This window comes from Pezoporus flaviventris, unplaced genomic scaffold (assembly GCF_033815535.1).
Source record: "Pezoporus flaviventris isolate CSIRO_AGI_PZ_B2104156 unplaced genomic scaffold, CSIRO_AGI_Pfla_v1 ptg000154l, whole genome shotgun sequence".
In the NCBI taxonomy this organism is placed as follows: domain Eukaryota; kingdom Metazoa; phylum Chordata; class Aves; order Psittaciformes; family Psittacidae; genus Pezoporus; species Pezoporus flaviventris.
Genome location: NW_026892702.1, coordinates 571,652 through 599,601, shown reverse-complemented (window position 1 = coordinate 599,601; position 27,950 = coordinate 571,652). Strand labels below are relative to the sequence as shown.

At 55.3% G+C, this 27,950-nt stretch overlaps 2 protein-coding genes across 5 annotated transcripts; one reads left to right on the top strand and one right to left on the bottom strand.

Moving 5' to 3' along the window:
* Positions 1–50: 50 nt before the first annotated feature.
* On the bottom strand, positions 51–3,403 carry EDF1 (endothelial differentiation related factor 1). The gene is made up of 5 exons (XM_061479623.1): positions 3,248–3,403; positions 3,032–3,083; positions 1,855–2,015; positions 1,167–1,260; positions 51–615 (listed from the first exon to the last, which is right to left on the bottom strand). Exons 1-5 carry the CDS (start codon positions 3,323–3,325, stop codon positions 554–556), a joined length of 447 nt encoding a protein of 148 aa, XP_061335607.1. The 5' UTR covers positions 3,326–3,403; the 3' UTR covers positions 51–553.
* A 1,152-nt stretch (positions 3,404–4,555) lies between these two features.
* On the top strand, positions 4,556–27,500 carry TRAF2 (TNF receptor associated factor 2). 4 transcript variants are annotated; one of them, XM_061479783.1, is made up of 10 exons: positions 4,556–4,750; positions 6,117–6,337; positions 6,909–6,987; positions 7,340–7,438; positions 17,084–17,155; positions 19,103–19,177; positions 19,929–20,276; positions 21,502–21,679; positions 26,116–26,264; positions 27,019–27,499. In XM_061479783.1, exons 1-10 carry the CDS (start codon positions 4,733–4,735, stop codon positions 27,235–27,237), a joined length of 1,458 nt encoding a protein of 485 aa, XP_061335767.1. In that variant the 5' UTR covers positions 4,556–4,732; the 3' UTR covers positions 27,238–27,499. The 4 variants fall into 4 exon arrangements, with proteins under 4 accessions (XP_061335767.1, XP_061335768.1, XP_061335770.1 ...); XM_061479784.1 differs by lacking the exon at positions 4,556–4,750 and adding an exon at positions 5,423–5,476; XM_061479786.1 differs by lacking the exon at positions 4,556–4,750 and adding an exon at positions 5,581–5,733.
* Positions 27,501–27,950: the final 450 nt, after the last annotated feature.

Sequence of the window (27,950 nt, the reverse complement as noted above, 5' to 3'; positions counted from 1 at the left end):
CACCCAACCCAAATTTACTATGAGCTGGTAAACACGCAGCAACTGCCCTGTGCAACTGAAGGGTATCAAACTTTATTATAGATCTCTTTAAAACAGGCTGGAAAGAACAAACAAATGTCATTGCGATGCAGTGACAGAGGCGTCACTTCAAATGCAGACACTGGGCAAGCCCCAACTCTCCCACATTATTTATATATAAGATATCACACCCACCCCCATATTGTTCCAATTAAGTGGTTGCATTTCAGACCACCCCAAGTGCCTTAACATTAGCTCTAAACACCAAGACGCACATGGGTTCTGGCAAATCAGATGCTGTATTTGGGGGGGTTTAGTTCCTCAATCTCTGGAAAGGAGGAAGGAAAAACACAATCAGGAGAATTGCTTCTTTAAGGTTGCTTTTTTACAGCAGGTACAGATTCGGCAGATTTCCCCCCCGAAGCAAGTCTGAAACCCTCTTGTTCAGCTTGGCAAGATGAAGAGAGCTTCTGGTGGTTAAGGACAACCAGCCAGACGAGATCAGTCTGAACAAACTGATTTCGAGGCTTTGTTGTCATTTCCCTTTGGGGCCAGTTTCCAGCGGTTTTCCAATATCCTTCCCACGCAGTTTAAGGCCTGGAACAAGACAAAGGAGATGACCACCATCAGCTGATATCAGCACTCCATCAATCACCCGATAACTTTATGTCCTCATGTTTGCTATATGGAAGACAACAAGTGTGGGGGACCCAGAGGGAGGGAGAATCCTACTTTAGATTCTAGAAGCACCAGACTAGTTTCAGAAAGCTCCAACTCTCGCTTGTGCATTTTCTTCCTAGAATACAGTATCTGAATTGGCCTGAGAGAGCAACACCAACACTACTGGCTGCAAGACACTTTCCCAAGTATCATCAGGCCTTCATGGGTCTCAGTATCTCTGATTTTCAGGGGAAAGCAAACAGGGGGGGCCCCCAGGGAATAACCCCGCACATGCAGATGAACAAAGAACAAGAGCTCCAAGTTCTGGTTTCAGGCAGCAGACCCAGGTTTTGTAGAAGAAAGCTGCACCCACAGTAACCAGCAGTGAGTGACTGCTCCTGACGTGGAACATGGAAATAACTTAGACCAGAGCACCCCTCTTAGGCACTGAATCTGTGTCATGTATTTTGTTTCCCTTCTCCACTTACGGATGGCTCTCTCGATCTTGCCCATGACCTGGTTGTTGGGGATGGCTCGTCCCGACTCGTAGTCAGCGATAACTTGCGGCTTTTCATTGATTTTCTACAACAACAGGCTGAGTCTCAAACACTGGCTCTTGACACTGAACCCCTCAGCACAGCCCCATGCTGCTCACACACATAACAACAGCCTTGAATTATGCCAGGATCAGAAGACAAAGCACTACTAGGCTCACTCCACCACCACTATCACCTCCCTCCCCTATTTGGGTCTCATAGCAATGGTGACACCCATCCTGGACAGGCTGCTGCTTCCCTCAACCTCCCAGGAGGAGCAGGCACACTCCACAGTGCTGCTCCTTAAGACAGCAGTGGGTTTCCGAATGCTGTGTCAGGCCCAGATGGTACCAATAAAACCTCAAGTCACTGCTGAGATGATGGGAGAAGGGCAAAACAGCCTCCTCCCAGCTCACCAGCCGCAGCAACAATCCGTCTGCAAGCAGTGTTCAAGGGCTGCACAACCCCATAACCATTCCCCAGGTAAATAACCCTGCCTGGAGAGCAGCCACCAGAGATGCCACGTTCAAACTTCCTGCTCATGACACCACTCCCTGGCAGCTGCCCACGAGGAGACAGGAAGAGCATCCACCTTCCGTTAAAGCTGTGTGGGGAGACTGGGAACAGGGGCTGTACTCACGGTGGCCAAATCCTTCTGGGTCATGCCCTTGCTCTGCCGGCCTTGCTGGATCACTTTGCCCACCTCCAGGGGAACTCTGTCATGGTGCAGCTCTTCTGTCTCCCGATCGAGCTTGGCTGTGTTCTTTGTAATGAAGTGTTGTTTGTTCTGGCCTGCTGCCCCTATCACCCAAAGCAAGAACAAACCAAACCAAAACAAACCAAGGACAAACAAAACAAGGTTCAGTGCTGTGCCCAACGGTATCAAGGTGCTTTTTCTAAGCTCTCAGCTGCTCAGCATCCCAGGGAGCTTTCAAGATTTCAATGTGCCAACATCAGCACAGATCCTGCCCATCAGAGAACACGTTATCTTAATCCTGTTAATGCTAGTGTCTAAACACAGCCACGCAGAGCCCACCCCTTTCTCCATTTCCCATCTGAACTTCACTCCAGACAGGCAAGATCTTGCTATGGCTTGGACATTTATCATTCAGCTTTGATCCAGACACACGTTTGTGCTACAACGTGTGGGGGGGTAACACCTGAACTTGAGCAGGGTTTCCTCAGGTATTAAGGCAGCACAAAGAGTAAGCTTTTAATCAATTTTCTGATGCCTTTTATAAGTAAATAACTGTACTTGGCTCTGCTGAATGCCTGAGGCTCAAAACATGCTGTCTGGTTTGCCTCATCGCAGTCTGAATCTTTTCTCCCACATTAGTCTCTGATGTTCAGTCTCTTGATGAAACTGACTAAACCTCCTTTGACGAGTATTTCCCGCCACCCTGATCTCATCCCTATGGCGAGAGAACCTAAGAATTTACACCAGAGGAAACGGGGTAGTTTTAAAGAGCAACTCCACAGAAATGCTAGCGGCTAAACCCCCGGGCACGCGTCATCAACACGAGAGATCAGCTGCAGAAATTGGGAGTTTGAAGTTCATGAGGTCCCCCAAGATCTGTGCTCAGCTCCGGACAACCAGAACCTCAGCCCTGGCTGCAGGGAGCATTGCCCGTGGCAGGGCGCGGGGCTGCACGGCCCCATCCTCATCCAGTGAAGATGAGCTCTGGCTCAGCCGGGGTGCTACATCCGTCCCCCGCTGCAGGAGCCTCCGGCACCGCCTGAGCTCCCGCTGCGGAGCCGGCCCCCACCCGGGCCGGGCTCCCCACTCCGCGCTGCGGAGCCACCCGCGCTATACCCACACTTCTTGGAGGTCTCCACGTCCTCCCCGCGCCGCTGGGCCGCCAGGATCGCCTGCGGAGAGGAGAGGAGAGGGGCCGCGGTGAGCGCTCCGCCGCCGGAGCCATCCCCTGCGCGGCAGCCGGGCCCCGGCCGCCGGCTCGCCCGGGTCTGGCCGCCGGCGTACGCGGGCCCCGGCTTCGGCTTCGGCCGGGGCCGCTCCGCCGCCGCCCGCTGACCTGCTTGGACTTGGCCTGGGCCGCGCTAGGCCCCTTCTTGCGCAGCACCGTGACCGTGTCCCAGTCGCTCTCCGCCATGGCACCGGCACGACCCCTCCCGCGGCCGCGCCCGCCGCTCAGCGGCGCAGCCCGAAGCCCGCCCCCGGGAGGCGGGGCCTGGCGCTGCTCACGCCGATAGGGCTGCGCTCCCGTCCTTCAAGGAGCGGCAGCCTCTCATTGGTGGAGAGAGGAGAGCTAGCAGTGGGAGCCTCAGCGGACCCAGCGGTATAATGGCGACCTGGGTGTGACGCAGTTGTACGCAATAGGCTCGGGAACACAGCGATCAACCCTATCGCTATTCGATTGGCTGGTGTACACCCCCGGCTGTAGGTAGGAGGGCTCACGCTGTGCAAGCTGATAGGCTGCTGTGACTGCCAATCACCCGTTGCCCACAGGGGATTGGTTCAATCCTCCGCGCTGTCAGCACCGCTGACCAATAATCGCGCCCTCAGCCACTGAGCGGCTCCGTGGCTGCTCTGGGCCGCCGCAGGTCCCGTTCCGGCCGGGTTTTGCCTCCCCCGCTGCCGGTCCCGGGTTCTGCCGCCGGAGGCGCTCGACGCCGCTGCGCGGGGAGGCGGGAAGGCGGTGGGAGGGCCCGGGCCCGGGGAGCGCCGTTCTCGGGGTGCGTTGCTCCGTGATGCTCCGGCCGGACGCAGGTGCACCCGGAGCGGCTCCTGGTGGTTCCGCCCCGCGGCTAGTGCTGCACAGACGCGGCTGCGGGTTTCCTGCCCCTTGGGAGCGGCACGTCCTGCCCGGGACACGGGTGGTGAGGGAGGCGCAGAAGAGGCTTTTCCCTCGCCGAGTTGCATCACCCAGACGAGAGCTTCAGCAGAGCGGCCGCTTCCCCGGAGGCGCGCAATTGTGAGGGGAACTCGGACGTTGCGACCTGCGGGGATGCGCAGCGCGCACGTCCGCGAGCAGCTGCCGGGTGCCCTTCCCGGTGCTGCCTCTTGCGCCGGGATGTGCCTCAGCCCCGCTGGAGCCGCCCGCCCTGGGGAACCGCTCCTCGACGGGCGCCTGCATGGCCCCGCGGTTCCAGCCACCGGCTCGGCCCGTTGCCCTTCGGCACTGCCGCCGCGGCCCCTGCCACCGCCCGGTTATGCCCGGCTCTGACCGGGAGGGTTTTTCCGAGGCCGCCGGGTAAATTCCCGGTCGGTGAGGACGAGCCGGCCGCAGCCCAGCAGTGCGGGAAGGGGCGAAGCCCCGAAGTCCCCGCACCGCACACAGGGAAGGCTCCGGCAGCGCCGCGGGTGGAAAGCTCGGTGACCGTAAACCCGGCGGTTGTGGCATTCTGCCGGGGGAGTTCCGCTGTGCAATCACCTCTCGTGACCTCAGCGCCTTTCCCCCGCGTCATTCGGTTATTTTCTATTAAACCGGAACCCGCCCGTCCTTCCCCTGCCGCGGCGGTGTCCGCTCCCCGCCGCGCCGTGCCGAGACGCGGTGGCCATGACGCTCTGTGCCCAGGTGAGGAGGCGCCAGACGCCCCGGAACGACCGGATAAGCCGAGGAGGCTGACGGGGGTCATCTGGGGCCTCTCCCGGGGCGGCTGCGGGAGGACGGCGAAGCAGGGCGGGGGTCAGGGTGGAGCTGGGCCCAGCCGCGGGAGGTCGGGTTTCGGAGTGACGAGGTGACGGGGTGACACGGGAGAGGTGATGGTGTGACGGGGTGACTGGGAGTGCTAAGGGGAGGGGACAGTGGGAGGGAGCCTGAGGGGTGTTTGGGGCAGGGGTGGCAGCAGGGCTTGGGGGAGTGATGGGGGATGATGGATGTGGGGATGTCGAGGGGTGACAGGGGTAGGTGACAGTGTGGTGGTTATGGGGTGGGTGATGATGTGAGAGTGTGTGGGACCGATGGGGGTAGGTGACAGTGTGAGGGGTCTGGTAGGTGTTTGGGGCAGGGATGACAGCGGCGGGGGAGGGGATGATGGGGGGGGTGTCTGGGGGATGAGAGGGTGGGTGACAGTGTGGGGGATAGGGGGTAGATGATTGTGTGTGTCTGGGGGTGTTTGGGCAGGGGTGGCAGGCTGACGGCTGGGGGTTACGGAGCAAGGGACCGTGTCTGCGCGTACTTGGGGTGCCGGTGCCGGGAGGGGCAGAGGGGGAGTGTCCCGGCGGGGCGGGGCGTGCCACACGCGTCCGGTGGGCGGGGCCTGGGGGGCGCTTCCGGTGCGGGGCACGGACGGAGGCGGCGGTGAGTGCGGCGCCGTTCCCCCCCCCCCCCCCCCCCCGACTCCATCCGGTACCGGGCGGCGGGGCCGGGCCGCGGGGGAGGCGGGGTCTGTCCTGCAATTCGCTCCGCCTCGGGCCAGGCCCCTCCTGCAGCCGGGGCGGGCAGTGCGGGGCCTTGGCGGGGCGCCCGGGGAAGGGGCTCGTTACCGCCGCGCGGGGACCGGCTCCAGCGCCCCCCGCCCCGCCGCGGGGAGGTTCCGAGGGCTCCCTCGGCCGGTGGTGGGATGTAGCGCCGGGTGCTGCGGGAGGCCGGGGTCACCGCACGGGGTCCCCGCAGGGGTTGCTGCACTGAGGCGGTTTCTTCCCTGATCAGCTTTAAGGCGGCTTTTCACAGTGTTTTGGGGCAGAAACCCGGATTTCTCCGAATAAGCTGCATCTCAATAAACGCGGAGGGGGTTTAGTGAGCTCCGTCCACCTTTGGCCTGGGTTTAGTTCTAAAGTTAACTGTAAAGTTTCTGGCCACGTTCTTCAGCGGGTGGAGGCAGGCTCCTGGTGACATCCCTGTGTGGATGGGGTCTGGCTGCCAGTGTAGCAGCGCACTGGTGATGTGAAAGGTTGCCTCAGGCGCTTGTAATCCAAAGGGAAAATGTGTTTATTTCCAGGCTCTGGAGGTCCAGCCGGAACTTTTCGTTCACATGGCAGCAGCGAACAACACCCCTCCGGGCTCTCTGGATCTCAACCAGCCAGGATTTGCAAAGGAGATCCTGGGAACGAAACTAGAGGTCAAATACCTCTGCTCCGACTGCAAGAACATATTGAGGCGGCCGTTCCAAGCTCAGTGTGGGCATCGCTACTGCTCCTACTGCCTGAAGAAAATTATAAGGTAACTGTGCCTTCGGTCTGATGGCAAAATGCTTGGAAAGGCGTTTTCAAGCAGAAAAGGAGAGAAAAATTTTATTTTCAGTGCCTTTCAGTGAGAGAGCTGTGTTGAGGTGCAGCATCAGATCATCTTCAAGGGAATGTGTGATCTCTGACTTGTTCTGTTGTTCTGGAGGTGCTTCAGAGTTCCCTTTCCAGAATCCCATGGGTTGGTTTTGCTGTTCAGGTGCCCGTCCAGGTGGATCACCCATCTGCTTCACTCTCCATCACAGCCACTGAAGGAACTTGCTCTTAAAAGTCATCATGTGGTAATTGTGCCAAAACATGACAAAACACAAGCTGGCTTCTGGAAAAGTTTTCTGGTGCTCTGCCTCGCTCCTGCCTTTGAATGAGGGAAGTTGAATCTGTGGTTAATCAGAAGAAAAAAAGCCAGAGTCAGAAATGGGAATCGGAAATACCCCTGAGCAAAGGCTCAGTGATGTTTTCAGAACAGGAAAAAAAGTTACCAGAAATCACTTTGTTAAATCATAAATTGGTCTCTTGTTGTGTTTGATGATTATTTTTCTGTCTGGTAGTGCTGGACCTCAGAAGTGTGCCAGCTGCATTCAGGAGGGGATCTTTGAAGAGGGAATTTCTATCTTGGAAACAAGCTCGGTAAGTAAAAACGCATTTTGAAAACTCAAGCAGCTCTCTGATGGCACTGATACCATGTGCAGTTTGCGTTTAAAACCCAAGCTCATAGAACTCGTTCTTCCTAGGAAACGTTTGTTTCGGTAGTGAGAGTTCTGGTTAATGTGGTGCACTCCCCAGCTTCTGAAATCCAGGTCATGTTGCAGTGGTGGTGGCCCACTTAAACGCTGTAATAACGATGTGTTTGCCATTAGCACACCTATGAGGATGTGATGTGGCAACGGGATGGGCGACTGGTCTTGAGAAAGAACAAAGAGACCAAACCTAAACTGCAACCCCTGGTAATGCTTGTGGTTTGCTTGTTTTTCCATTTTAGGCTTTCCCAGACAACGCAGCTCGTCGGGAGGTGGAAAGTCTGCCGGCTGTCTGTATTAACAGTGGCTGCACTTGGAAGGGCACTATTAAAGAGTATGAGGTAAAGACCAGAGCAAGGCCTGTGATGTCTGTGTCCTTCTTCTGTCCTGTGTGTCTGGGGGAGGCTCAGGTGGTTTTCCTGGACACTGATGGTGGTGGTGGGAGCTGTTAACTCCCTGGACTAAGCAATGGGCTGGGGAGATTCTTGGCTGTGCTGGGGCTGCATGCCCTGCTGAGCACACGGGCTGAGCTGAAACAGTGTCAGATCTGCTTGGCACCAAGCACGTCCCTTCCCTGATGGGATCCACTCACTATCTCCAACTCCTTTCTGCTATGAAAGACAAGCAAACTGTGCTGTGCCATGAGGTGGTTGTGAAGTTCTGTGTTGTGTGAACCCAAGACCTGCTTCAGACCCGTAAGCTTGGGGAAAGCAGCCTGGCCATGACCTTGCTTCCAGCCAGCTGCCCTGTAGCTGCCAGGGCCATGGGACTGGCTGTTGGTCACTGGCTGGGCACCTGTCACTCTGAGCTGCTCTGGCCCACGATCCTGCTAGACAGTGTTTTTTTTGACTCTTGCTTTCTCAAGGAGCACACCAGCTTTTCAATCCAGGCCTTAATTGTGGCTGGGGGTGTTTGGTCATTAGCATGTATACAGCTAAATGGTGCTTTGTGAGAAGTGTTTGAGCTGAGGATGGCAGTGGACGCTGTGTTCCCTGTGCTTTCCAGCAGTTCACCTCTGCTGTGGCAATTTGTGGTGTTGAAATGCACTAGCAGTTGTGAATGAATATATACTTTGGTGCTCCTTAAGGGACAGTTTTGTCATTCCTCCTGGGGCGGAAGAACCACCATGTGCGGGGCCTGAGATAAGGAATAGATTTTATTTCCCTCTGACACTTGCCCTAGGTAAAGACTGTAGCCCTGTGGTTCATGGAGCTTTGAGATGTGTGTCTAGAACCTTGGCCGAGGCTAACATTTGGATTCTCTTTGCAATGCTGGAAACTGTGGATCCTGCCTGGCTTGCTGAGCCCATTAACAGAGACGCTTTTGCACCTCTGCTTTCCTGTCCTGCTCTCTAGAACTTTCTGCTTCTTTATGCTGGAAGTTAAGTCCAAAAGATGAGGGGATGTAGGGTGCTAAATGGGTGTTCTGCTGTGAAGCCCTCACTGTGACAGACCTGGAAGTGGTTCGTGATGTTGATGGATGACTGAATAAATGTCAAGTTAAAGCTTCACTTCCATGCAGCACCGAGAGTCTGGGAGTTGCGTTTCAGGGTACAGTGTGTTTTATGAGGTTCCAGGTTGGAGCTGTGCTGTTGGGGCCTGCAGATTGATTGACCCTGGCTTGGTTTCTGGAGCAGTGACTAGAAGTCTGATGCCCACGGCAGGGTTCGAAATGGTGATTGTAGTAAGAAAGCTCAGCTCCATTAACTAAATCAAATCCTGCTTCTCAGCAGCTTCCAGTGCTGGTGGTGGTGCTGTGACTGGTGAGCAATTCTGAGCTGTTTCTCCTGGGTTTACAAAAAGTCTTAAAGAGTTCCTGCAGAGCTCAGCAGAAACCATCAGCTGTCAGGCATGCTCCTGTGTGATCCTACAAGTGTTTGCATGCAGGCTTGAGTCAGCAGAACTTCACTAGAAGTTCAAAAGGGCAATGAGCTGCCCTGGGATAAGTCTTGATTGAGTGAGCCCAGAGGAGGCCATGGAGATGCTTTGAGGGCTGGAGCAGCTCTGCTCTGGAGCCAGGCTGAGAGAGCTGGGCTGGGTCAGCCTGGAGAAGAGAAGGCTCCTGAAGGGGAGAGCTTAGAGCAGCTCCAGTGCCTGAAGGGGCTGCAGGAAAGCTGGAGAGGGGCTTGGGACAAGGGCCTGTAGGGACAGGCCAAGGGGAATGGCTTTAACCTGCCAGAGGGGAGACTGAGCTGAGCTCTTAGGCAGAAGCTCTTCCCTGTGAGGGTGCTGAGGCGCTGGCACAGGGTGCCCAGAGAAGCTGTGGCTGCCCCATCCCTGGCAGTGTTCAAGGCCAGGTTGGACACAGGGGCTTGGAGCAAGCTGCTCTAGTGGAAGGTGTCCCTGGCCGTGGCAGGGGTTTGGGACTGGATGAGCTTTAAGGTCCCTTCCAAGGCAAACCAGTCTGGGATTCTGTGAAGGCTGTCTTGCAAGGCTTCAGGTGTGTGTGATGCCCCAGAATCTTTTGTCCAAATACTGAAGAGCATTTGGATCAAGTGCCTCTTTTTAAACTTTCCACCTGATTTTCAAGGGTCCTGTTTAGTGCTTTGCTAAACCAGATCAGAGGTGGGCTTGGGGGTGCCTGGGCTGCGGGTCTGCAGCACTGACTGTGGCTCTCACAGGTTTTGTTAGTCTTGGGGCAGTTCTGCGTGAGGGAAGGAGTGGAGATTCAGAGGAACACTGGCCAGTTCATCTGGGGCTGAGCCTCTCGCACACTCACAGCTCCCTGTTCAGTCTGACAGGGGAAGGTTATTTCGTGCCCTCATGGGAAAAGCTGGTTCTTTCCTGGGAACTGGTGGGAGTTGGCACCCGCTGGCTCGTGTCCTCTCCTCCCAGCCAGCTGCCTGCCAAGGAGCTGTGGCATCTAATCAGGCCGGGCAGCCCTGGTATGTGTGCGTGAGGAGGGCTGATGAATGATGTCAAAACATCTGGGTTAGTTCAGAGCGCTCTGGGTGCTGTGGGCTAGTGTCAGACCCAGCCTCGTGGCGAGGCTCCCTGCTTTAGTGCTGAGCTTGGCCCCGGCGGGGCGGTGTGTTAACGTCCTGCCCCAGCTCTGCTCTGGAAAGTCCCTCGCTGCTGCGCTATTTCCGACAGGACATGGAAAGTCCCTGAGAGCAGATTCGTTTGCTAATTTAAACCCCTGTGTTCATGCCGAGGGAGGTTTGCCCAGCTGCTGTATCCACTTACACTGCAGGAGGCTGTCCCTTCTGCTCCGCTGATCCCATCGGGGCTGTATCCACTTACACTGCAGGAGGCTGTCCCTTCTGCACTGCTGATCCCATCGGGGCTGTATCCACTTACACTGCAGGAGGCTGTCCCTTCTGCTTTGCTGATCCCATCGGGGCATGGACAAGGAAAATGTTCTGCAGCTGGAAAGCTCTGGCCCTTCAGCTTCAAAACAATAAAGCTGATTTCAGTTTTGCTTCTGTTCAGGCAGGCCAAAGTCCAGGTCTCAAAGGGACATACAGAACAGCGCGCAATCTGCTTGGGCATGACTTGCATTCTGCTTGAAGCTGTGTGGAGCATAGGAAGTATTGCAATGCTGAGCACATGTCTGGGGTTATAAATGCGTTTTTTTCACATTTTGTAACTATTACATGGCATTTGGGTAGCACAGCTTGTGGCGGGGCTGAGGGGGGTTCCTTCTAACCAGTAATCTCTCTATGCGTGGGTTTCCCAATGAGTCTGCCTGAATGTACAAAGAGCAAAGCAGGCTGTGGGCAGGAGCCTTTCAATTCAGGTGGAAAGTCTGAGGAGGGTTGTACAAACTAAAACTGGCCCCTTACAGCAGGAGGAAAGTCCAAGAGAACCTGCCCTGTGGTGTCCAGGGAGGGAGTTTGACGTTTCCCAGCTCTGACCTGTTTCTTTTCTTGCCTTCCAGTACCTCCAGTTGCCACATCTCTGCTTTATCAACCTTGCTCTGGCTTACCAATGTATCTTCAGTTCTCATGTGCCTTTTATCCAGGCTTCTCCTACCACCGGCTCCCTTTCTTCGTCTTATCCCCCCTCCCCACCCTGTCCCCCAGGGCTGGGATGGGAGAAGGGGGCTGCAGGGGGTGTTCAGCCTTGGCAATTCCATTTGTTACCCAAGACGGAGGTTTTAACTATGCCTTGCTCATCTCGGGAGATACAGAATCATTTGAGACAGAAGGAGAACGAAGCTTTAAGCTTAATCCTGACAGCAGTATTTAAAAGCAGTTTTGAGGTGTGGGTGTTCTCAGGAAACAGATTTGCTCAGCAAATGAGGACAGGGACTGTCACCTGTGGTGATAACCTGTCCTGGTCCAGCTGGAGGGCATACGTTCTCCTTGGAGTTTATTGTCACCTTGATTTTGAAGAGCTCACTTCAGTTAAAGGTTGTGAAAGGTGCAAAACGTCAGAAGATGTTACTCCAAAGCCTGTGGTGTCAGAGAGGATGCCTGCAGCCCTTTTGGGGCTGTATGGCTTCCTGAGACCAGGAGGACAGGGTAACAGGGCAGTGCCTTCCGACCCAGTGTTCCTACTGGGAGATGCTGGAGAAGCCTTTGTGTGGAGAAACTGTTCTTGTTCAGAAATGCTGCTGGGGCCTGTGAGCCAGGGGGTCCTCCTGCTTCATGGTCTTCCTCCTGCTTCGTGGTCTGCACTGTTTCATGCTGCATCCCAACAGGCTTTGGTGGTGATTTTCAGCTTAGGTTGAAAGTTTCATCTTCAGACTTCTGCACGTTGCTTAGAACAGAGCTGCTGGTCTTTGCAGCTGCTTCACCTGGCTCCTGTTGCCTGCAAGGTGTGCTTCTCAGTGGTTTATAGCAGTGTTGTCTGCACAGGATATGGCATTTTAAGCACTGTGGCAAGCACACGTACTGATGCTGGCGCAGGGTGACAACCCTTCCTTTTAAAATCCAGTACAGCATTTACAGTTTATTCTGAAGGTTTTGGCTCCAGGTCATGGCATGTATTGGGGGGTGGTTTGCAGCCAGCCCCAACCTCACCAGCAGTTTGCCTCAAGACCAGATCACTTCCTTGTGGGGAATCCTTGACTTGTACATGCAGGTGATCAGAAGCACCTCCTGCTTTGGCAGAAGGGATCTGACACCTTTCCTTTCCAGAGCTGGAACTGGGGTCCACAGACAGACCCTGGCCTCCCTCACAGTCCCCAGAGCAGTTTCTGTATCTGGCTGCCCAGACATGAGGCAGTTTCCCATCCAAGCCCATAGTGGGAGCTGAGCCATGGGAAATGCTAGCGTGTGGGGGGAGCTGGAAAGCCCCGGCTGGAAAGGGTCTGCCTTTGGCTTGTAAAACCAGCTCAGCCTTGTTGTGGCCCAGCAAGTGAGCACTTTGGGCATCGCTCCTTGAAGAGCAAAAGGCTGTCAGGAGCTCTGAGGTGGGAGCCATGTGTCCCTTCTGGGCCGTGATGAAGCCCCTCAGTCTGAGCACAGCTTGGGGGGGATGTGGGGCAGCACCCCAGGGGGATGCTCCCTGGGCTCCACATGTGTGGCAGGAGCCAAAGCTGTGAGCAGACACACCCCTGGGGCCTTGGCCAGCCTGGAGAAAGGGGTTTGAAACTACAGGTTCGACTTCACGTGGAAGGCACGTGTCCCAGTTGTAGTGTTTGTCTCAGCTCCCCTTCGCTGGGTGCCAGCAGTGTTCTCAGCCTCACGCTGTGACAGTCCTCTTCACAGCCTGCTCCCCATGCTGCCTGCGAGGCAAAGGAGTCAACCTTTGGTGCCTCTGCCCCCGGAGCTCCACCACCTTGTCCAGCATGCAGGTCAGGCAGGCCACCGAGAGGCTCCATTCCAAGACTGTCCCTTGTGATCTGAGCACTGGAGGTGAAGCTTTGTGTGCTGCTAGAAGAGAGGGGGATCCCTCCAGGGGTGCTGTTCTGGTTGGCTCAGGCCATGCTCTTGGTGTGCCTGGAGTGTCTCCTGCAGCGGGAGCTGTCACTGGGCAGAGGTTGGCCGTCACGTCGCTGTGGGAGATGAATTCATTGCTGTGAACACGCGGGTGCCTGGCTCTGTCAGTGTGAGGGGAGGCCTGGGCTCCCCTCCCTGGTGGCAGGTTGTTCTTGAGCAGTGACCTCATTAGATGTGAACATCACGTCTTGGGCGCGTTTCGTGTGACCGTGAGTGCAGCTGTTAGCTGTAGCCTAGCAGACCTGCAGTGTGATCCCTCATCAGACGTTCCCAGATCCTGTGAACCTCCCTTAGGTGTCAGCCCACAGGAACTTGGGGTAGTCCCAACGCTGTAATGTTTAATTTCCTTGGCAAGCGGATTCAGTGTTCTGGGTTTCCAGTGCAGTGGGCACATGGAGGTGGGAGCACAGCAGTGTGCAGGCTCCTGCTGGCCATGGGGCTGCGTCAGGCTCAGGCTTATGTAAAATGCTCTGGGGTCTTGCCTCGCAACCAGGGAAGAGCAGAGCCTGGTTTAGGGAATGGTAGGAAACCTACTGCTGCTTTCAAATGCTGCTTGTTCCTTCAGCCTTCTTCAAAACCTGCTCTTGCTTTCAGAGGTTTTCCATGTGTGAAGTGCTGCCTTTCTGTCCCTCTGCCAAGAAATCCCAGATCAAATGTGTATAATTGAGCTGGTGAACAAAACCCTTGATGCTGAAAGCAAAAGTTCCTGTACTGGAGAGAGACATGAGGGAAGCTGCTGGGAACCACAACATCCCTGCTGCCAGTCCTTGTCCTCAGCTGTGATGCTGTGGCATTGGGCAGCAGAGGAAAGGTGATGCTGGTTTCCCGTGTCATCACTGCCATGCACAGGACCACAGACTGCTTTTGGTTGGAAAAGACCTTAAAGCTCCTCCAGTTCCAACCCCCTGCCATGGGCTGAAGCCACAAGGTTACCGATGGGATCTTAGTCTTCGTTTTTGTCATTTCCTTTGAAATGTTAGTTATTTGTGATGCCAAGTAAACTTCCTTGGACCTCTGTGACCAGCGTCCCAGCAAAGGGAGCAGTTTGTGCTGGGTACCAACTGGTGTGACAGTCTCTGAAAGCTCCTGTTCTCAGATGGCATTGTCAATTATAGACAGGGTTCCTGCTTCCCAGCCTTGTGTTGCTGGGCTCCATGCAGCAGCACAAGGACCATGTGTGTGGTCACCATATGTAAGAACCATGTGTGTGGTAGCTAAGCCCATGTGTGGGGAAAGCTTTGGGCAGGCCTTAGCACGAATGGGCATGTTGACTTGAGCAGGACATCCCAAAGTACCTGCAGTGTGTGGCACGTTCTGTCTTGGGGGCTCTAGAGCCCCTGGGGACCTGGAGAGGTGCACAGAGCAGCTCATGCTCCTTGTCACAAGGTATTCGTGTCCCCTTGAAACCGAGGCACTGGAGGCCCATTCTCAGGGTCTCTCCACAGTTCTGTGAGCCCACCCTCTATCTTGTAGCCAGGGTAAGATGCCAAAGGAGCCACGTGCTGGACATGCCAGTGCCGGGGTTGGAGTGCCAAAGCCCTGGCAGTGCTCTGGCGCACCCGGTGCCACCTCAGCTGCGTTTCCTCTGGTCTCCTGTTAGTTTTCCTTCCCTTTCATTGTTCCCTTCCTGCTGCCTCAGCTTTATCTGTGCTCATGGTCACTGTTGCCATGCTAGGAGGGGACTAATGGATTATGTTTCAAAGATCAACCTACTTGAGTGAGTGCAGAGGAGGCCACGGAGATGCTGCGAGGGCTGGAGCAGCTCTGCGCTGGAGCCAGGCTGAGAGAGCTGGGCTGGGGCAGCCTGGACAAGAGAAGGCTCCTGAAGGGGAGACCTTAGAGCAGCTCCAGTGCCTGAAGGGGCTGCAGAAAAGCTGGAGAGGGGCTTGGGACAAGGGCCTGTAGGGACAGGCCAAGGGGAATGGCTTTAACCTGCCCGAGGGGAGACTGAGATGAGCTCTAAGGCAGAAGCTCTTCCCTGGGAGGGTGCTGAGGCGCTGGCACAGGGTGCCCAGAGAAGCTGGTTTGTGTTGAAGGGACCTCAAAGCTCATCCAGCTCCAACCCCTGCCACGGGCAGGGACACCTTCCACTAGAGCAGCTTGCTCCAAGCCCCTGTGTCCAACCTGGCCTTGAACACTGCCAGGGATGGGGCAGCCACAGCTTCTGTGGGCACCCTGTGCCAGTGCCTTTTGGTCCTTGTCCAAAGCCCCTCCTCCAGGTTTGTTGTCAGCCCCTTTACAGCAACTCTGACTGTCAGAGGCTCGTCCCTGCTGCAGGAGCTCACGGAAGTGTGCTTGGGAAAGGTGTAAACGTGAGGATTGCCCCATTCCTGGGGGAGTGGGAGTGCAGCAGATCAGGCTTGAATGCCAGCCCCTGCTCCGGCTTCTGGGTGCGGTGGCTTTCTTCCTGCAGCAATACCATCACGTCTCTTCGGATGCCCGTATCGAGGGGGGAGGAGCAGGGGATTCCAGAAGAGCCTGAAACTGTTTATACAGGAATGTTTGTTGGGAGGTTTGGCTGTGTGGGTTCAAGCCAATGCTTCTGAGTGCCTTGAACACTTCCCGTACAGACCAGTTGCACTTTCAGCTTAGCTGTGCGGGGCTGGTTCCCTTCTGCTGCAAGCTGCGCAAGCTTCACAGCCCTGCCTGCATCTTGGGTACCACATGGCAATGGTGAGAGGGTGCAGACAACTGCTGGATGTGGGGAGAACGGGGGGGGGGGGTTGGTTTCACGCCTGGCACATTGGCACAGGAGAAGCTGAGTTTAAATACTCCTGGTTTAAATAGTTGTCTCTGCAGCAAAGTTTCCTCCTTCAGCCACAGCGTCTGTTCTGCTGCCAGGGTGTGTGGGTCCTGGGGAAGATGCTATCTGGTGTTTCTAGAACATGAGAGCAGTGGGTGGGAAGAAGAAAGGGCTCAGCCCCTTGGAATGAGTGGGAGGAAGGAAGGTGCTCTGCCTCCTCCTCCTCCTCCACAGGCAGGGTCTGTACAGGCAGCACTGCCCACCCAAACGAAACCACGCAGGTCACTGCAGGGACAGGGCAGCGAGGCCTTGAGTCTGGCCACTCGTGAAGTATAAAAAGGAGAGAGTAAGTAAGAAGCCAGAGCTGGGCCACTGATGGGTTTCACTTTCCAGTTTCTGATGTGGTAACTATTTAAGTCTGTGCATGGTTCCCCCCCCGCCTCCAAGACAGTAACTTGTTTTAATAAAGAATAAATGTGACCACGTTTCCAAAGCATCTGGCTTCAGATGGCTGCTGTATGAATGCTTCTGGGGTTTGTGGATGGGTTGCTGGGGGTTGTGTTTGTTCCCCCCCACCGTTACTACCACGGCAGGATACTTCATTGCACTTATCTTTTAACCTGAATATTGAACTGCTTGTTCATGGCATTTGCAGTGCCTTGTCCCAGCTGGGTTTTGTGTAAAGGGGTTTGAGGAGTGTGGGAATGACACAAAACAGAGGCACGTTCTGGCGTTCCCAGTTTAGCTGCTGTCACTGGCACTGGTGTCTGCTGAGTTCACATTGCCCCGATGGCTTGTGCAGCTCTTCTGGCTGCCAGACACAGTGTATGTGTGCTCTGGCCTGTGTGCACTGACTAGTGAATGAAACAGGTTTGTTCTTTCTGGTAAAAGATGGTTTTCTGATTTAAATGTGAAGATGCTGCCAGAGGGCTCAGCCCAGTGAGTGATGACCAGGCTCTGGGTCATAGCTCCTCTGTCTGATAACCATCACGGGGGATCAGTTATACAAATGATCTTACTGAGATAGAGGCTTACTTCACTCAACCTGCCCAAACATAGATGTTCCTGGCAGCTTCCTGTTGATTATCTTGTTCATCGAAGCAGTAATTTGATATGAAATTATAGCAGCTTTAAACTGTGGCTGAGGTTACAGAGGCACCTGAAATCTGGTAGCCTGGAGATCACACTGATGAGTCAGCATCTGCATCAGCAGCACGGCCAAGGCTGGAGTGGAGGTTGGTGGAGCACAGTGCCCTTCTGTAATGTACAAAACTATTGCTGTTGAAGGTTGGGTTCATCACACACCCTCACTGGAGCTCTTCTTTAGAGGACAATTTCCTGTCAATTCTCCTACAGGCTCACGATGAGGTCTGCCCTGAATTCCCGCTGACTTGTGAAGGCTGTGGGAAGAAGATCCCAAGGGAGAAGGTAACCCCCGCCTGCTGGAGACCTGTGTGCTGTGGTGGGGTTTGGAGCCCTGAGGGGCTGACACTGGTGTTCTCAGAGCCAGGAGGGAAAGCAGGACCATTAATTAGGAAGTGGGGTGTATGAAACAAGTGGTGGCTATTAGTGCAGGTGTGACCTTTGTGTAAGGCTCAGAATGCTGGTTGGGTATGAGAACATGACCCATGGCATGTGTAGTTGTGTGTTAGTGCTGCCAGCACCACTTCTCTTGGAGCAGTGGGTTTGCCACGTCTGGATGCTGAGCCTCCATGGCTCTATCACCCACAGGTAATAAGGAGTTATGCAGTTAGGGAAAGGGAGCCCATCTCCAGCTAAATGAATGAATTTCTAATGAATGGTGTCATGGAATCTGTGCTGCTGGCTCCTGGGCAAGGCTCAAAACCGGGAAACCAAGGGTTTGGGAAACACCTTCGAAAAGCACATTCATGTGAAACTCTCCTGCCTTCCATGGGCAAAGGTTCTGAGTAGCGCTGTTGTCAAAGGCCCTTGTTAGCAGGGCAGGGGGGACAGAAGCATTATAAAGGTGAGCAAAGAGTTCTAAATGGGGAGGTAATGAAGGGCTTTGTGTTGGGGTCTGGGGATACAGATCTGCTCTGCAGGCTGGAGCTGGAGCCCAGCAGAGACTAACTGGGCTTGTAGGATTCCTGTAGGACTCCAGTGGGTGATCTATCCTGTGTGTAAATAACTCCCTCTTCTGTCCTTCTCCAAACTTGTTGGTTATCTGCAGTGTTGTAACCTGACTCATTAAGCAAGCCAGATGGATCTAGAAGCCTTTAAGAAAGTGGTTTAAAAACAGTTTTAATCGACATCTGTTGTAGCAGATGTAGGTGTTAAATGTGGAATATGGTGGTGGTTCAGAACACACCACCTATACGATGATGAGAGGTGTATCAGACCCAAGCTGATGATGTGCCAGTGCTTGTTAGCATTAATCATGCACTGTGTGGGAACCCAAAGGAGTCCTCTTGGCAGCTGGGGAGTTCTTCTCCAGCACTTCTCTGTAGCAGTACCCACTGTTGGCCTCAGCTCTTTCGGAGAGAGGCTTTGGCCAAGGGCCTGTAGGGACAGGAAGAGGGGAATGGCTTGAACCTGCCAGAGGGGACTGAGATGAGCTCTTAGGCAGAAGCTCTTCCCTGTGAGGGTGCTGAGGCGCTGGCACAGGGTGCCCAGAGAAGCTGTGGCTGCCCCATCCCTGGCAGTGTTCAAGGCCAGGTTGGACACAGGGGCTTGGAGCAAGCTGCTCTAGTGGAAGGTGTCCCTGGCCGTGGCAGGGGTTGGAACTTTAAGGTCACTTCCAACATAAACCGGTCTGGGATTCTCTGATTCTTCACAGCAGTGGTCAGGCAAGGTGAGGTGTGGTGGTGTTGGCACCCTGCAAGGGAATGCTGAACCCAGAGAGCCTCTGCCCTTTCACAGCTGGACCTGCAGTAAGTGCTGTAAGTGCTGGCGCAGGACCAGTGGGAAGCTTTCTCACATTACACACATCTCAGATGTGTAATGATCAGTTTGAAGCTGTGGCATGTCCCAGCAAGGGTTACATGAAGCCTACAAAATCTAATGGCTGGCTGATTCACAGAGTCATTCTTAATCCTCCCCTTCCTCTGTCCTCAGTGAAGCTTGTTCAGCATCCATAACATGTACCTGTGCTGGTTGCTTTTTCTTTTGTGCATATGGAGGTGAGAAGTGAGCCATCAAAAGAAAGAAAACTTCCAGGTGTCAGCACTAGATTTATATTATAGTGAAAGTTACATCTGATGGCAGTGTCCACGTGTAACCGTGCGCTTGGTCAGTGAGCGATTAGCGATGGCCTGGATGTTCTTGTGATCACCTTCAGTTTCCTAAACACCCTCAAGATGGAGAGGGAGCTGCTGGGGACACAGAAGATCTAACATTGCCTTCCTTGCTTTCTAGTTTCGGGACCATGTGAAGAGTTGTGGCAGATCTAAAGTGCCTTGCAGATTTGAGGTTGTTGGATGCACTGAGGTGGTAAGAGCTCATGTGTAGATGTTCATCTTGGGGCTTGTTTTCAGTTCCAGTGTTAGTAACCTACAAACTGCTGTTGTCCAAACTGTTAGATGCTTGCATTCAGGTATTTGACCAAAGTGGTGTTTCAGACCCTTTGCACATGGAGCTTAACATCACCTGCTGTCCAGAGTTGACGTATCCAGAGAATGAGCTCACTGTGGAAGGAAACCTCTTTTGAGGAGCCGTCCAAGTGCTTTGATGCTCTGGGGTTTGTGCTGCTTTCAGCTCTAAGCACAGGACTGGGGCCAGGCCAGTATTTCTCCATGTGACTTAGTTTTCCAGCTCCTGTTGGTGATGTTCATACAAATCCCTCCTCTGGGGGATTACATGAGGCTTTGTCCTTCGATGCTGAGTACATCTGATAGAGCCCTTCTGGGGAGTACCAGAGGAAAGCAGAGCAGAGCAGTGTGTACAGCTGGGGAAACATTAAACATCCCCTTTGTATGTGAGCTGCAGCATCTAAAACTAAAAAACCCCATCCCCAAACCAGTTTTCTTAACTTTTTTTTACCCTTTATAATTTAAATCTATATAAAATATAAATTAAAATATATAAAATATATATATATAAAATATATATTTATATATAAATCTATATAAAATATAAATTAAAATAATTTAAAGTTGTGACCTTGAGAGGAGGAGTTTGTTGTGTGGATGGTGACAGCATAGGGTGAGCTTGCTGAATGGGGGATGTATTTCTCTTCATGTAGGTGGAAAAAGAAGAGCTTCTCGAACACGAAAGGAAGTGCTTGGCAGAGCACCTGTACATGCTGCTGAGTTTTGTGCTCAGCCTCAAGGCTGGGGCTGGAGACCTGAAGCCTCTTCTTGCCTTTTCCTCATCACAAAGCGCCCCAGTGCTGGCAGGAAACTCGGAGTCGGAGATCTCCAGGTCCCTGGAGCTCCTGGGAAGATGTGAGGCCCTTGAGAGGAAAACCGTGACCTTTGAGAACATTGTCTGTGTGCTCAACCGGGAGGTGGAAAGAGTGTCTCTGACAGCTGAAGCCTACAACCGGCAGCATCAGCTGGACCAGAAGAAGATTGAGACGCTGAGTAACAAGGTGTGTAAGCACTGCCTTGGGCTTCCCAGCACCCTGAGCAGAGGCTTTTTCTGCTTCCTTCCCATGTTATTAGCAAAGCTTCACCTGCCCTGAAACTCCCCATATCCCAAGGGCAGGACTAAAATATCATCTGTGCCTGTGCCCAACCCTTAAAAGGTTCCTGGAAAAGACAGGGATTGAACTGACAGGCATAAAGCGTTCTGATCTATGCTAGTAATCGAGTTGTGCAGATGCTGAGATGTTGTTCCTGGATGAGGTTTTCCAATGAGAGAGCACCCAGCTTTTCACTGGATCTCTCTGGATCTATGAGGCTGCTTCTAGACCTTGCTAAAGGAGTGTAGTCATTAGTGCTGAACTGCAGCGTTGTGGCAGGCACGGTCTGGAGGTGTAAGAAGCTGACCCCAGCAGCATGCTCCAGCCCAGGCCCTGCTGAGCACTGCAGGCTGGGACTTGTGCACTTCGCAGTGTACCTGTGCTCTCAGCAAGAGAGCTGCCAGCACTGGTGTGATCCTGTTAGCCAGGAGTGATTGCCCCTCTGGAGACCTTGTGGGCTGGGTGTAGGTTCTTCTCAGTCTAGCTTTGCCACAATGCTGTTGTTGGTCCCCCCCAGCACTTCTTGGCTGCTCAGGTAACAGAGCTCTCACTGGCAATTTTTTCCTCTCACTGTGGAAAAGTTCTGAGCTCAAGCACTGAGTTGTGTCAATGGATCTTCTCTAGAGTGACAGAATTCAAGAGGGAACTTCAGTGAATCAGCTTCTGATGCCAGGTTTAATCCTCCTGTGACCACTGTCGGTTCTGAGGAACAGCTCACACTGAAGAGTCACCCTGAAGGGGATCATAGAATCCCAGCCTGGTTTGTGTTGGAAGGGACCTTAAATCTCATCCAGTTCCGACCCCTGCCACGGGCAGGGACACCTTCCACTAGAGCAGCTTGCTCCAAGCCCCTGTGTCCAACCTGGCCTTGAACCCTGCCAGGGATGGGGCAGCCACAGCTTCTCTGGGCACCCTGTGCCAGCGCCTCAGCACCCTCACAGGGAAGAGCTTCTGCCTTAAGAGCTCATCTCAGTCTCCCCTCAGGCAGGTTAAAGCCATTCCCCTTGGCCTGTCCCTGTGTTCCTTGTCCAAAGCCCCTCTGCAGTTATGGATGCTGGTGGCTACTGGCTTGCTTGGGTCTCACAGCAGTAGCTGTTTCTAACCGGGCTGCACCCTGTATCCCACTGAGCAGGTCCGGCAGCTGGAAAGGAGCATTGGGCTCAAAGATCTGGCCATGGCCGAGATGGAGGAGAAGATCCGCAGCATGGAAGCCTCCACCTACGATGGTGTTTTCATCTGGAAGATAACGGAGTTTGCCCGGAAGCGCCAGGAGGCCATCACAGGCTGCTCTCCTGCCATCTTCTCTCCAGGTTATTGCCTTTGTGTCTCAGCTGGGTGTGGGATTTGTGGTGATGTCCTTGAAAAGGGAGATGCTGCCCCTTCAGATGCTCTTCTGTTCTCTTCCCCTTTCCCCATGGACCCTGAGCAGCTCTTTTTTTGTAGTGGGCAAAGCAAAGCTGGTGGTGAAATGGTGCTCTTTTTGATTGCAGAAAACCCTTTTGATTTCTCATAATGCAGAATGCAGCCCTCTTAGCTCTGGAACAGCCCATCATAACCCTTCAGTAATATTCAGACCATAAAACCAGCAATAAAATGGTTAAGGAAGGGAGGAAATATACATTAGAGCTCCTGCAATACACTGTAGTGCCTGAAACGTGGTGGTGCCAGAGACAATGTCTAAATTGTCTCAGCCCATCCACACCCAGGAAGTGTTTAAATACCTGTTGGAGGAAGGAGCTGTCCTCACAGAGCTGCCCCAGCCCCACTGTTCTTCCTGTTCCTAAAGGACCTGGTGGACAGTGAGCAGTGGGCTGGGATCTGGCCTCTTTGTTGGGGAAAGAACTTCCCTGGCTGGTGGCTGTGAGATGAAACCATCTCTTCAAACAGTTCTTGCTTGGTGGAAGCTCATCTCGCAACAGAATGAAGAGGGGCGTTGGGGTTTGCCTGATCAGGAGTTACTGGGATTGAAGTGTGCTGGAGAGCTTTTCAAACCAGCCAGAGCTGTGTGCACGTGTGGAGCAGGTACTTTACTCCAAGTGCTGCTGTTGTGGCTGGGCCACGGGATGAAAGCACCTGAATTGGTTCAGAACTACTCTGAAGTCTGTGTTCTGGAGGGAGGCTGCTCAGAGGCCTTTTCCTCTTGAAAAACAAAGAAAGGATTCCCCTTGTGGACGGGAACTGCAGTGCTGCTGACACTGTGCGTTCAGAGGCATTTCCTTCAGTCAGCAGCAGCCTGGAAACCCCCGCAGGAAGGGCACTGCTTCCTTTTCCCAAATCTGCTTCAAATCTGGTTTGTGACTGAAAGGACTTTGAGTCTTGCAGCCTGCCCATGTCCCACACCGTGCTCCATTGCTGCTTGGCCTGAACGTCTGCAGCGACTGTGGGTTGGAGGGAGGTGCTGCATGGAGCTGACTCTGCTCCTCTGTGCCCGGCTCCAGGCCCCACACGAGCCGATGCCATCTGCATCCCTGCAGCTGGGAGGGTTTTCTAGGTGGGAGAATCAGGTCGGCAGAATGTGTCAGAGCCCAAGGGAGGGAAAGGGCTGAAACCTCTGACTGCAGGATGCTTTGTCCATCCAGACACGTGCTCTGAGTGCCTGGTTCCTCCCAGAACTGCAGCTCACGGTCACTGGTGCCTCCTGCTGTGTGCCGTGTGCGGGGTGCGGTGTGCTGTGTGCGGTGTGCTGTGTGTGGTGTACGGGGTGCTGTGCGCGATGTGTGGTGCGCTGTGTGCTGTGTGCGGTGCGCTGTGTGCGGTGCGCTGTGTGCGGTGCGCTGTGCGCGGTGCGCTGTGTGCGGTGCGCTGTGCGCGGTGCGCTGTGTGCGGTGCGCTGTGTGCGGTGCGCTGTGTGCGGTGTGTGCTGTGTGCGGTGCGCTGTGTGCGGTGCACTGTGTGCGGTGTGCGGTGTGCTGTGTGCGGTGTGCTTTGTGCGGTGTGCTGTGTGCGGTGTGCTGTGTGCGTGTGCGGTGCGCTGTGTGCTGTGTGCTGTGTGCTGTGTGCGGTGTGCTTTGTGCGGTGTGCGGTGCGCTGTGTGCTGTGTGCTGTGTGCGGTGTGCGGTGTGCTGTGTGCGGTGTGCGGTGCGCTGTGTGCGGTGTGCGGTGTGTGCTGTGTGCGGTGTGTGCTGTGTGCGGTGTGCTTTGTGCGGTGTGCGGTGTGCGATGTGCGGTGTGCGGTGTGCTGTGTGCGGTGTGTGCTGTGTGCGGTGTGCTGTGTGCGGTGTGCTGTGCGTGGTGTGCGGTGTGCTGTGCGCGGTGTGCTGTGTGCGGTGTGCTGTGTGTGGTGTGCGGTGTGCTGTGTGCGGTGTGCTGTGTGCTGTGTGCGGTGTGCTGTGTGTGGTGTGCGGTGTGCTGTGCGCGGTGTGCGGTGTGCTGTGTGCTGTGTGCGGTGTGCTGTGTGCTGTGTGCGGTGTGCTGTGTGCTGTGCGCGGTGTGCTGTGCGTGGTGTGCTGTGTGCGGTGTGCTGTGTGCTGTGTGTGGTGCGCGGTGTGCTGTGCGCGGTGTGCTGTGCGCGGTGTGCTGTGTGCGGTGTGCGGTGTGCTGTGTGCGGTGTGCTGTGCGCTGTGCGCGGTGCGCTGTGTGCTGTGTGCTGTGTGCTGTGTGCTGTGTGCTGTGTGCTGTGCGCGGTGTGCGGTGCGCTGTGCGTGGTGTGCTGTGCGTGGTGTGCTGTGCGTGGTGTGCTGTGTGCGGTGTGCTGTGTGCGGTGTGCTGTGTGCGGTGTGCTGTGTGCGGTGTGCTGTGTGCGGTGTGCTGTGTGCTGTGTGCAGGCCAGGCTCCGGGATACTCTCTGGCAGCAGGAGCAGGGCTCAGGGCTTTTGTAACCTGTTCCATCAAAGCAAAAGCTCCTTGGTGAGCCAGCAGAAGCACTTCCTGGTGCTGGTTGGTATCTGCAATCTGCTGATGAATGTCTCGTATGTGCTGGGGGGTGGGAGGTGAGGGTGCCCAACACCAGGGCTGGCTCTGGAAAAGGCAGCACTTCTTTATCTTGCAAGTGCAAAGTCCAAGGCTCTGTTTCCTGCAGCAGCCAATTGTGGTGTTCAGAGCAGAGATCTCATTGTTGGTGCTTTAGCTGGAGAGATGGAGCTGAGAAACAAACGTTTCTTGTGGAGGTAGGGGTTTATCTTGGAAAGGGAAGCACATGGACTGGTGCTGTTCAGTCTGGAGGGAGTCAGCCGAGAGGAGAGAGGCTGAGGCTGTGAATGGGACAAACAAGGGAAATGATGTGTTTGGTTTGCATTTAAACATCCAGGTGAGGAAATAGCAACTGAATTGCGTCACGACTTCCTTAGCAGGGTTACTGCTCACTCACGCTGTGAGCTCGCCACGATTACCACAGGATTTTGCAAAGGGCAGAATCACGAGTTCAAAAAGGCAAACACACACGGGAATGGCTCGCTGGGGGCCTGAACAGGGACAGTCCAAAGGGAAGCTCCAGCTGGAAACTGCCTGCTGCCGGCTGTCCGGTGCTACTGGCAGCTTGCTGGGCTCTTGCTTTGCTTCTGATGCTCTTTACCTTTGCTGGGGTGGTGCACTGGGTGCTCAGTGCTCCGCCTGGTTCCATGTCTGGGTGCTCCCACCCCTGTGGGGCCATCCTCCCTCCGGTTCCCTGCCTGGCTTTGTGCTCACAGGTTTACAGGAGTGCTGAGGAGCCCCAGGGGCAGTGGGGATGCTCTGCTTGGACTAGCAGAGGGTGGCATTGCCCTGAGAGCCCTTGGGTGGAGAGGAAGGACAAGTGGGGAGTGCTGGGAGGAGGTGGTGACAAAGCCCCATGCCCAGCTCCTCGTCCAGTGGCAGTCACAGGATCTGCTGCTGCTCCTCTGCCTGCTCATAGCAGTGCACTGAGCCCCGCTGCGAATGAGCTCAGCTCTGCCCCATGCCTGCAGTGAGCTGAGCCCCCAGGCCTGAGGCTCTGCCCTCTGTTAAGGGCAGCTGAGGGCAGGTCCTCTCCCAAGGGGTGTTTCTGTGGCCCCCACAGGTCTGGTGTCAAACATGGGCATTCCCAGGTGAGATCCCAGAGCTCGTGCCCGGCTGTGCCTGTGCCGTGCGGAGTGGCTGGGATCCAGCAGGAGACCAAAGCTCACATCCCCGAGCCCCTGCTCCAACCAGAGGCAGCCGGCTTTGACAGTCCCAGGCTGGTTTGGGTTGGAGCAGACCTTAAAGCTCCTCCAGCTCCAACCCCTGCCACGGGCAGGGACACCTTCCCCTAGAGCAGCTTGCTCCAAGCCCCTGTGTCCAACCTGGCCTTGAACACTGCCAGGGATGGGGCAGCCACAGGTTACAAAGAGGGTGCAGTGAGCACAGGATGCTCTGCACCCAGTCAGGGGGTTTTACTTCTGCTCATCAGCATTGTTGTCATGAGCTGCAGCTCCTTCAGCAGTCATGAGCAGCACAAGGTGGGTCTGAGAGGGTGCATTGGGAATCACTCGGCTCCTGGGCACTGCTCCAGCTCCAGGCTCTGCCCAGGGTGCTTGTGCCTCCAGGGGCAGGAGCTCTGCTCTGTGCTGCAGTGTCTCAGCTAGACCAGGGCCTTGGCACTGCCTGACCCTGGGCTGCCCCAGGCCAGTCTAAGATGGCATCTAACTGTTGTACCTGGTGGCTTTCCAGACCACTTCTCCATGCTTCAGGTGCTTTGAGACCTGGACCTGGCTTCTTCCAGGATCCAATGTTAGAGTCCTCAGAGTCCAGAGGAATATGCTGGTGCCGGCCTTGCTGCCTTTGACCCTCCCCGTGTCTGCTTTGCCTCTGACAGCTTTCTACACGAGCAAGTATGGCTACAAGATGTGTCTGCGCGTTTACCTGAACGGGGACGGCACCGGGCGCGGGACCCACTTGTCCCTGTTCTTTGTGGTGATGAAGGGGCCGAATGACGCACTGCTCCGGTGGCCCTTCAACCAGAAGGTAGGTCTGGGACAGAGCCCACCGTGCCCAGCAGTCAGTGTCTCCAGATTTGCACCCACCCAAGCTTGTAGATGCCACTGCTCTGGCCTGCTTGGCGAGCAGGAGGAGGAAGGGCTGTGATGTGCTGGCTGCCCAGGGGATTCCCCAGTAGCACTGAAAGCACCGAGTGTGCCACAGGGCAGATGCACAGAAGGGCAGAGGCTGAGGCAGGGGAGCAGCAGCGTGGCTGAAGGCAAGTGGAGCCTCTGTGGGAGTTGAGGGTGAGGGAAGGGGAATGGCCCCATTGCTCAGGGTGCAGCTGATGCTCACCCCGTGTTGGAAGCTCACGTTGTAGGTCTGGGAGTTGCGGGTTTGTGAAACGCTTCAAGGCTGAGCCCATGAGGTTCTGATGCAGGGAGAGGAGATGCCTCCTGTCACTGAGAGACGTCAACACGGACGTGACGGAGCACCCCTGTGGGGTGCTGGTGCTGGGAGTTAGCGCCATGCCAGCTGGGTGCAGGTTCTCAGGTCAGGGTGACAGCTCTGTGCTGCCACCAGAAGTTTCCAGTGAGGGGCAGGATGTGGGGAGGGTTCTGCAGAATGTCACTGAGGTGGTGCTCCCCCGGCCTTGCTCTCAGGCGTTTCTTGGGGCTGTAGGCGTGTGCTGGGCTGGGGCTGTGCTGGTGCTCGCACATCTCACAGGCTTCCAGTGACCGGTCGCCGGGTCAGTGCCGCTTGTTCATCCGCTCTCGTGTGTTTCCACCTTTCCCCACAGGTAACGCTGATGCTTCTGGACCAGAACAATCGGGAGCACATCATTGACGCCTTCCGACCTGATGTGACCTCCTCGTCCTTCCAGCGACCGGTCACAGAAATGAACATTGCCAGTGGCTGCCCCCTCTTCTGCCCCATCTCCGTGATGGAAGCCAAGAACTCCTACGTGCGGGATGATGCCATCTTTATTAAAGCCATCGTTGATCTCACGGGCCTCTAACCCTCGCCTCCAGGAGCAGTGACCGCAGACCCAGCCCCACGTGGGGCATCCCCCTCTTGTGCTGCACTTCAGGCAGGTCTCGGAGCAAGGAGGGGGCAACACGTGGAAGGGGCAAAGCCCTTCCCAGAAAGGAACCTTCACTCTGGGTGGGAATGAGGTGTCTGATGGGAACCCTCTTCCCTGGTGTCGCAAGACCTTCCTGAGAAGAGGGTTGGGTGGACGTTCACGGTTGGTGGGGAGCAAGAAGGGACTGCAGGGATTCGGGTGTGTGAACTGCCGCTGCCTGGGCTCCCCGTGGGAGCCAGCGCAGCTCTTGCTCTGCGCCCTTAGCGCGCATCTGCAGTGCTCCGTTGTAAAAGAAGGGTTTGCCCGGGCTCCACCTGGTGTGGAGGCTCGGCGCAGCAGCCCACAGCGATCGATGTGGTCCTGGGGGCTTCGTGCGCTGTGGGGCCGGGAGGTGCGCGGCCGGCTCGGTGCAAGCCGGGCCAGAGGGGTGAGGATCCCAGTGCTGTTGTGGTGCCGCTGGTGTCTGCAGAGGATGGTGCTGCTCCGCGCTGTGTGGGAGCAGAACCCCGAGTGTGGCTCTTGCCGTGTGCTTGGTGGCTGGTTTAGCAGCATAGAATCAGACTGCTTTGGGTCAGAGGGACCTTAAAGCTCCTCCAGTTTTGCTGTGGCCATGAGTGGCTCTGGAGGGGCAGGTACTCAGGCTGGGC